The following is a 9,439-nucleotide window of genomic DNA, read 5'->3' as shown; positions in this document are numbered from 1 at the left end:
AGGGACGGAGGTCCCGCCCCTGGGCGGAGTCCCGGGGAGGGGCGGGGCTCTCCGCGGGAATCCCCTTGAGAGGCCCAAGCGCGGCGGCAGCCAGTGCTGGGTCGTGGGCCTTCGGCCGCCCCGCTCACGGGCTGCCGCCATCTTGGCGTCCTCCGCGCTCCGCGGCGGGAGGGGCGGCGTCCGGGCCGGAAGTGGCGGCCGCGCTCCACCTCAGGTCAGTGAGTGCGGCGGGGCGGCAGCGCGGGCCCGGGAGCTCCTCGCGGACAGGCTGGGGCCCGGGAGAGGCGGTGGAGGCCACGCGGGGACGCCTCGGCCCGTCCGCACTGCAGCCTCCGCCGCGGCGGCTGGGAGCGGGGTGCAGCCCGGCGTCCGGAGCCGGCGGTCGCGCGGGGGTTCCCGTGTCCCCAGGAACTGAAGCCCCGCTGCGGGCCGCACGAAATGCTTCTTAAAGGGCTGCCACCGGGCGAGCGCTGTGATCTGGAGAGTCCGACGAGGAAAATGTCTAACAAGCACGCCTGAGACCTCTTTGCCAATGACTGCCTTCCCAGGCCTTTTGCATAACTATTTCTAGAGAAATTTGAGTGTTTGCAGTGCACCTGGTCGAAGACGGCAGTGCTGGAATGTTCCTGAAACTGCCCGTCGTTGCACACGAATTTGTCGTGGTAAGGCGAGTACAAGACAGCAGGAGTAAAAAAGCGTGTGATTAGGTGCTTTGTATTACAGCGTATTGGAAGCCTGTCCAGCAGCCACGTGGGTCAAGAAGTGTTGTAAGTGTAAAATGCATCGGCACCAAACAATAAAGTAAAATTTCCCGGTTATGATGTAACGTCCATTATATATGTAAAGAGTAATGTTTCTGATAGGTTGGGTAAAATAAGAAAGATTTTAAATGTAATATCTGTTTCTTTTTATTATTTAAATGTAGCTGCCGGAGAATTGTAAATCATGTGCCTCACACCATATTTTTGAGGGACAGCAGTGTCACAGACGTTTTGGTAATGAACAAAGACCACACGGTTTTCCAATGTGGAGACGCCGTCCGGGGAAGTGAGCACTTGTTAAAACTGAAAGGTGAGAATCTAAATATAAACCATAGTTATTGCAAAACTCCACCTCCTCTGCACCTGATTTTTTAGTGTGTTGGGCATTTGAAAATACTAATTTCTAGGACTGTTAAAGAGCACGTCCGTGATAACTACAGAGAACTCATTTCTTTGGATTGTCACAACTATGTGAAATGGAAATAGAATAGATTCTCTTTTTGTTTTATGTTCTTGAAATATTAGAAACTTATTGGAGTCTAAGCTAGTGTGCTGAAGGAATTTAGAGTACAGATATTGGGGTGTTTTTGTTTCTGTTTTTGCTCTCTACCACATTCTTATGTGTAGTTATGTGTTTTTATAGAGCAAGGACTCTATATTGTGTATAGCAGCACTGGACCCAGCATTTAGAGTAGGCAACAGTTCATTTAAAGTTGTGCTATTACTGTGTTGAAATTTACAAAATTTTTAATAAAAAATACACATTTTGCATTTAGTAGAAAATGTACATTTTGCAAATTACCTATCTCCTTTCTTTAGTCAGTCTAGGGGGAAGTTGAGAGACCTTGGATAAGAACTGGAATATCTGGTTTTCTCCTTAATCCCACACAAAGTGAGAGACATTTGTTACTTTCTCTAACTGTCAAGTTCTGTGATTCTGTATGAGTTACTGTAATCATCTTTTGTGAGTGGTGAAATGCATACTTGAGGTACAGAGTTTCAGTGGAAATGCTGATACTTCTCCATCAAGAGTTGTACAAATCAGAGTTGGTAAAATTACAGCATCACTTTGTGATTTGAAGTGGAATTTTCCATGTGGCATAGTTTTCTTACCATAGACCAGTGATGGTGAACCTTATAGAGCTCCCAGTGATGCAAACAGCCCACTGTGGCACTGGTGTCACAGGTTCACCACCATTGCCCTAGACCATTTAGTATAAAGAACAGAGTTGTAGAATGGAAGCCTAGATTACAAAAAAAAGTTTTTTTAAGAATTAATCTTTCCATGAAATAAGAAAATGAGCCAGATCTCAAGGTATTTCTGGTTAAAAGCTTTCCTCTGTTTATGAGGGTGTAGATCTGATCCTTGCCAGGCAGAATGATGTACCTTTTCTTTCTTGTCTAGCTACTTCCTATTATATGAAGTGCCTCTCTTCCTCATTCCTAAATTTCCTCTCTTTTCAGATTGACCTGTACTTCATCACAGAAATGCAGACTTTATCAGACCAGGGACTTTATCCACCCTGTTCACTTGCTTTGTTCCCAGCTTTTTAAACAATGCCTAGAATTTAGTGCCTATATAACACGTACAGGATAAATAAATGAAATACAGTGTATTAGTGTAATTCTTATGAAGTCAGTCTTCAGAGCCTTAACACTGTCCTATGTCTGGTAGCATTCGGCACCCTGAGTGGAGGAAAAAAGGTAAATAATTGATTGGTCTAGGACAGTGTTGGTGAACTTTTAGGGTTTTCAGTGATACAAAGAGCTTGCTGTCACATGGGTGCTTCAGGTTCATTACCACTAATCTAGATTAGGGAAAGACATACCTAAAGTGGAAAAGAAATGAAGAAATGTAAGGTACCATGAAGAATTACGAATTCTTCATGAAGAATTAAGGAAATAAAAATATTTCTTCTAATCTTCTAAATTATGTGAGTCTACAAAATCCTGGATGAGAAATTCCTGACTAAAACTTTTGCAAGATCAAAAACTAAAGCAGTTATATTTCAGTTGAATTACTTAGTATTGTATGTATTCATTAGGAGTTGGCAGGCCTGCTACCTAGAATGAAAATAAGCAAGCTGTATTTTCACTCCTGGAAAATGAGTCTGTAGATAGCAGTGGCAATGAAGATTTTAAATGTATTTTTTCATTCTGATCTGAATTACCACCTCTTGCCAGCCCCAGTTAGAAATAGACATTTAAGGCCCCAGAATTTAGCTCAGTGGCATAAAGCACCTGCCTGGCAAACACAAGGTCATGAGTTCCATCCCCGGTACCAAAAAAAGAAAAAGACATTTACATATTTGTAGGCAGCATTTATTATTAAAGTATGACTCCTAACTATATCGGTTTTAGTTTGTCCTTACACTTCTAGAATGTATATTCATTTCAACACTTATCCGAAGTTTATGGAATTGAAAATTAAGAGACTTCAGTAATCGCTTAGCTCAGTGTCACAAAGTGTGGTATGTGTGTACCACTAATCATAAATTAGACAATGTTTTGTTTTTGTTTTTTGGTCTTTTTAAGACAGGGTCTCAGTGCAGTTCAGAATAGTGTTGAACTCATTTTGTAGCCCAAGCTGACCTTAAACTTGAAGTTATCTTCTTCCCTCAGCCACCCAAGTGTTGGGATTACAGGTGTACACAACCATGCTGGGCTAGGATGATTTTGGATAGGATGCAGTCAAACATTTTAAATAGTTATTAGTATGTATTTAAAAAATATAATTAGTATATCATACTCATGATTTAAGGATCTCAAAAGTTGAGAGTTGATTTTCAGATTTTAAAAACGAATAGGTTTAAAGAAAAATATTAAGTAATGTTACAGGCAGAACATTACGTTACTGAAGTTTGGAAAAAAACCCAGCCAATACAACCAGTGGCTTTTCCAGTGACTGTAACTAATATACAACTGAGCTATAAATAAAATTCATTTTACTTCATGCATGCCAGTGTTTGTTCTATTGTATGGGCTCCTTGTTTTATTTTGTTTGTGAGATAGAGTCTCACTCTGTAGTTGAGGCTAGCCTTGAACTCACTGTGTAGCCTAGACTGGCTTCAAGCTCATGGTAATTTTCCTGCCTCAGCCTCCCAACTGCTGGAGTTACACCTAGCTATAATTTGAATTGAAAATTGAATAGAGAAAAAAATTGAAGAAACCTATTAGTGTAAACTAAAGATAGTATGATATCTTTAAAATTAAAAGAAAATAAAATTTAAAAATCAAAATGACCACATTCCTAATAACTACATGTGGCTAATAAATAATGTGTGGACAGCACAGATTTAGAATGTTTCTATCATTGCAGAAAGTTCTTTTGGATTGTATTGCTTTATGCTCTTGCTTAAGACCATGATTCATAATAATGCCACTTTCAAAGGAAATGGTACTTAATAATTTACTCACCATGCTGAAGTTATTATAACCCTGAGGATAAATTGAGGGTGCTACTAACAGTATGATTAAGATAATTGATCATGAGAAATAAAGCCAAGATGGGGTTCTCACATTTCTACTAATGCTTTTTATTGGAGGAAGTGGTTGGTCTTTTTTAAATAACTACTGTCTTGAAGTCATAAATGGAAAGATATACAAATATTACTGAAAAAAAAGAGGATACTTAAATAGAGAATTTTCTGGCTCTCAGAATAGTTTATTCAACTTAAGAATTGTATTTTCTTGACATTTTAAACATTTTTATTTTTAAATGCTTTCAGTGAATGGAACTGACTGGTTTCTTACATCACATCAATAAACATGAGCGGTACCAAACCTGATATTTTGTGGGCACCACACCAGGTTGATAGATTCGTTGTATGTGACTCAGAACTAAGCCTTTATCATGTGGAATCTACTGTGAATTCAGAACTCAAAGCTGGATCTTTACGTTTATCTGAAGACTCTGCAGCTACGTTACTGTCCATAAACTCGGATACACCTTATATGAAATGTGTTGCATGGTATCTCAATTATGATCCTGAATGTCTCCTAGCAGTTGGACAAGCAAATGGTCGAGTTGTACTTACAAGTCTTGGTCAAGATCATAATTCAAAGTTCAAAGATTTAATAGGGAAAGAATTTGTCCCAAAACATGCACGACAATGCAACACCCTTGCATGGAATCCTTTGGATAGTAACTGGCTTGCTGCTGGTCTAGATAAACACAGAGCTGACTTTTCAGTGTTAATATGGGATATCTGTAGCAAATACACTCCTGATATTGTCCCCATGGAAAAAGTAAGACTTTCAGCGGGGGAAACTGAAACTACACTATTAGTAACAAAACCACTGTATGAGTTAGGGCAGAATGATGCTTGTCTCTCTCTTTGTTGGCTTCCAAGAGACCAGAAACTTCTCCTTGCTGGTATGCATCGTAACCTGGCCATATTTGATCTTCGAAATACAAGCCAGAAGATGTTTGTAAACACAAAAGCTGTTCAGGGGGTGACAGTAGACCCATACTTCCATGATCGTGTTGCTTCCTTCTATGAAGGTCAGGTTGCAATATGGGATCTTAGGAAATTTGAAAAGCCAGTTTTGACTTTGACTGAGCAACCAAAACCCTTAACAAAAGTAGCATGGTGTCCAACTAGGACTGGTCTGCTTGCCACTTTAACAAGGGATAGCAATATTATTAGGCTGTATGATATGCAGCACACACCCACTCCCATTGGCGATGAAACTGAACCCACGATAATTGAAAGAAGTGTTCAGCCTTGTGACAATTACATTGCTTCCTTTGCATGGCATCCAACGAGTCAAAATCGAATGATAGTTGTGACTCCCAACCGAACAATGTCTGACTTCACAGTTTTTGAAAGGATATCCCTTGCTTGGAGCCCTGTTACATCATTAATGTGGGCTTGTGGTCGTCATCTGTATGAATGTGCAGAAGAAGAAAATAATGATTCTTTAGAAAAAGATATAGCCACAAAAATGCGCCTTCGAGCTTTATCAAGGTATGGACTTGATACAGAGCAGGTTTGGAGAAACCACATTTTAGCTGGAAATGAAGATCCACAGCTCAAGTCACTCTGGTATACTCTGCACTATATCCTTTGCATTGAGAATATTCTAAGGTAAATCAGGTAGAAATGTTTTTGAAGTTTGCTGAAAGATCAGTCTGTAAACGTGGTGAATCCTTTATATGCAAGTCAGGCTTTAGAATATTTAAATTATGAAGTAAGATCATTCAAAACTCTTGAACTTAAACTACTTCCTTGAAGATTGTATAGGAAAATCTTACTTGCATGGATGCCTGTTATGAATTGGCTCTTAAGCAAAATAAATTTAGCTTTGAAATATTATGCATCATCACTAGTATTTCCTATGCATTTAAATACTTATGAAGCAATACACAGAAGATCTGGATCAGAAATCTCCAGGCAACAAAGGATCATTGGTTTATGCAGGAATTAAATCAATAGTAAAATCATCTTTGGGTAAGAAAATTCCATTTGATTTTCTCAAATATGTTTATAACTTCTTTAAGTTTATTTTGTGCCCCATCATTTGGTTGAAATTATGAAGTTACTTTAGTATTGTGTATATAAAATACTTTTTCCTTTTGATTTTCTGCTTAGATGTTTTAGTGAATTGCAGTAAGTATAATTGTATTTGTATGCAAAATCCTTTTTGGAGGGAATTTTGATCCTTTCAAGTGATGTGAACTCTTGAGTCTGCTCATCTATTATTCATTATTATTTATTTGAAGACCCACTTTGAGAGATTTTTATGGAAGATGCTTTATCACATCCTAATTGTTTGGATTGTATCACAGCACTTTTTGTGTTTTTAAAACTAAATTGAAACTTAAGGAGATTCTTTTTTTGAAATTTGTCCGCTCCAAGGCTTTAACAAAGACTGTCATATGACATGAAATATCACCTAACTTAAAAGTTATACCTAAGATTCTCTTAATAAGTGAATAAATTAAACATGAATTAATATAAGGCTGAAATTGTTAACCTGTTTTAGAGTAAAAGTAACCAGAAAACAATTTTTTTAAACTGACTGCTTTAAATGTTCTTATTTTCTGGGAATTAATAAGGGTTATATTTCTGTTATCATCTAACTTAAGATTTGGTCTGTAGCTTTCAGTAGTCAAAGTTGGATTCAAAGCAAGCTAAGAAAAGGAATTCAAACTATTTAGTCAAAGAGCCATAGACATAGTGCCAACTTGGCTGTTAACAGGACTTGTGTTACTGTTATATATTTATAATATAAACGCAAAACAATGTACTTTTTAAAGAGTAGGTTAAACATTTCAATTCAGCTGATAAATTTGTTACACTCATTGTATTTTGTTTTACGGGTTTTCCTATTTCAGATCTGGTTGCTGAAAGATACAATAGACTGCCTCTCTGATCTGTTTCACTTTGGTGTTGTATCTGCAGTACAAAGGAAGGAGACTTTATAATGAGAAATCAAATGAGTGTATTATCATAGGTGAAAGGACAGATGTGTAGTGTCCATTAATGAATCTGAACACCATAGTTTATGAATTTAGAACCATTAACTAAAAAGAATTAAATTCCATGCTTATAGAATGTGTAGTATTTTAGCTATATAGTAGGTTAGACCACATGATATTCTCTGTCTCCAGAGGTTGATTGTTTTCATATTTTGATTCATTTTAGAGAATAGCCAACAAATTACTTCCAAGCAAAAGCAGCAGAGAAAAATGGAATATTTTTGTGTCTAGTGCACTAATGAGAAATAGTATTTCACCCTTGAGTCAGTAGTATTTATCCAGATGAAGAAGACTGTTGTTTCTTACTCTCTTATTGAAAATTTTCAACTTTTTGCTATGTTTGATACCAGTTAAATAAGAAAATATTCAATGAATTTAAGAATGGGTGAAAGAGCTTCAGTGATGGGATGGACAGCAAGTTGTAGTTGGATTAGAAACTGAGACTGGGTTAAATAAATGAGGTCATCAGTTATAAGTAATTCAAGAAATTAGATTACATTAAGGACATGATAATTGGAAATGATAAGGAAATGATAATTCAATAGCAGGAGGGAAAAAAAATCTGGAACCAAAGGAGGGTTTTTGTGTGACTTTATTTTCAACATGATACTGTTTAATCATGTTTACAGCTAATTAAAGAAAGCCTATAGAAAGAAGCTGAAGATGGCAGAGAAGAGGCTGAGCCAAGATCCCTAGGAATTAGAGAGAATGGGATCCAGAGCACAGATTCAGCTTTAGATAGGTACAGATCCATATTAACCAGAGGTGATAGGAAAAGGATGTGTGGTATTCCTTCCCTCCCTTCACAGTAAGGTACACAAAGCTCTGCATATGTAAAAAAAGTAAAGGAGCAGGATGAAAAAATCAGAATTCTTCTACTGGATCTTCAGCAGTAAGGCTACTTTGCAAATTAAAGAAGGTACTTACTCTGAGCTTGTAAGCTCATGGGAAAGAGAGCTAAAAAGTTAATAAATATGAAACATGTTTAGTGCGTTATATAAGAAATAGAGGAAACAATTGAGTGTTGAGTTAGGTAATCGTGGATATATCTATTTTAGATTAGGGAGTCAGAAGTTTGAAGCAGTGACAGCTTAATCTGAGTATCCACACACAATATTTTTTATGTATGACATGTTTCATATTTATGGTATAAAATTTTGACTGGGACTGAGAATCCTAAATATGTTGTTGAAATACTTGTAAGACATTTCCCCCAGTATATTTCTAAATAACAATAAAAAATGCAAAAATGTTTTCTGTTTTTAGGAATGGTGGAAAGCAGCAGACATAATTGGAGTGGTTTGGATAAGCAAACTGATATTCAGAATTTAAATGAAGAGAGAATCTTAGCTTTACAGCTTTGTGGGTGGATAAAGAAAGGAACAGATACAGACGTGGGGCCATTTTTGAACTCGCTTGTACAAGAAGGAGAATGGGAGAGAGCTGCTGCTGTGGCTTTGTTCAACTTGGATATTCGGCGAGCAATCCAAATCCTGAATGAAGGGGCATCTTCAGAAAAAGGTATTGGGTTACATTCTAAGAATTGGTGTTCATAGACCCTTTAAAGATCATTTTCAAATACACAATATTTTTATGTAAATTTTATTCAGAGAAACTAGTATGTCTGTAACAGTAAGTATTAGTCTTTCTCTTTCATTTATGCGTTAGTTTAGGTCTGTAAAAACTGTATTTTAAAGTCATTTTAATAACATTTAAGGAGCTATGAACTATGTCATTTTCAATGTTTTCCTTTTTTAAAATCACGTTTAAAATTACTTTTTAAAAGATGTAAGACTAGTTTGCAAGCATTTTTATGACACATTTTAAGTATGTTTTAGTTTATGCTTTCTCTTTTGCATGGTTGGTTATTGGTTGACTTTAGGAAACGCTAAATGACATTTTTATTTAAATCAGTATAGATTTTTATAAAAAATATACTTAGGGGGAAAAAATATACTTAGGTCTACAAAAAAATGCTTCCACTTTAATGTTGTGAGTAAAACATAGGTCCCCTATGATATTTCTAAAAAGAACAAGAATGTGTCAACATAGTTTTACCCTGGCATTTTACCAGAGAATCCTTCGAGAAACAAAGTGTTAGGATTTTTTTATCAGGAATATTGTACTTAACAATACCTAATATCTAGTAAATTGTTTTCTGAGTTCAAAACACTGCATTTTTAGTTGCTGATCC

The 9,439-nt window shown here is 36.9% G+C and overlaps 1 protein-coding gene across 2 annotated transcripts in view; it reads left to right on the top strand.

The window, feature by feature from the left end:
- Nucleotides 1-925: 925 nt before the first annotated feature.
- Mios (meiosis regulator for oocyte development) overlaps nucleotides 926-9,439 on the top strand; it is a 29,108-nt gene continuing 20,594 nt past the window's right edge. The window contains exons 1-5 of one of the 2 annotated variants that reach the window (XM_013158350.3): nucleotides 926-1,071; nucleotides 1,581-1,653; nucleotides 4,490-5,823; nucleotides 6,116-6,214; nucleotides 8,512-8,766. In XM_013158350.3, the coding sequence (XP_013013804.1) occupies nucleotides 4,530-5,823; nucleotides 6,116-6,214; nucleotides 8,512-8,766 (1,648 nt within the window). In that variant the 5' untranslated portion in view covers nucleotides 926-1,071; nucleotides 1,581-1,653; nucleotides 4,490-4,529. The remainder of the gene's footprint in view (nucleotides 1,072-1,580; nucleotides 1,654-4,489; nucleotides 5,824-6,115; nucleotides 6,215-8,511; nucleotides 8,767-9,439) is intronic. The other variant, XM_013158352.3, reaches the window with a different exon arrangement.

This window comes from Cavia porcellus, unplaced genomic scaffold, assembly GCF_034190915.1.
Source record: "Cavia porcellus strain 051 isolate PalLab524CR breed Dunkin Hartley unplaced genomic scaffold, mCavPor4.1 scaffold_2, whole genome shotgun sequence".
In the NCBI taxonomy this organism is placed as follows: Eukaryota; Metazoa; Chordata; class Mammalia; order Rodentia; family Caviidae; genus Cavia; species Cavia porcellus.
The sequence above is the reverse complement of the archived record's forward strand: the minus strand, read 5'-3'. Positions and strand labels throughout refer to the sequence as shown.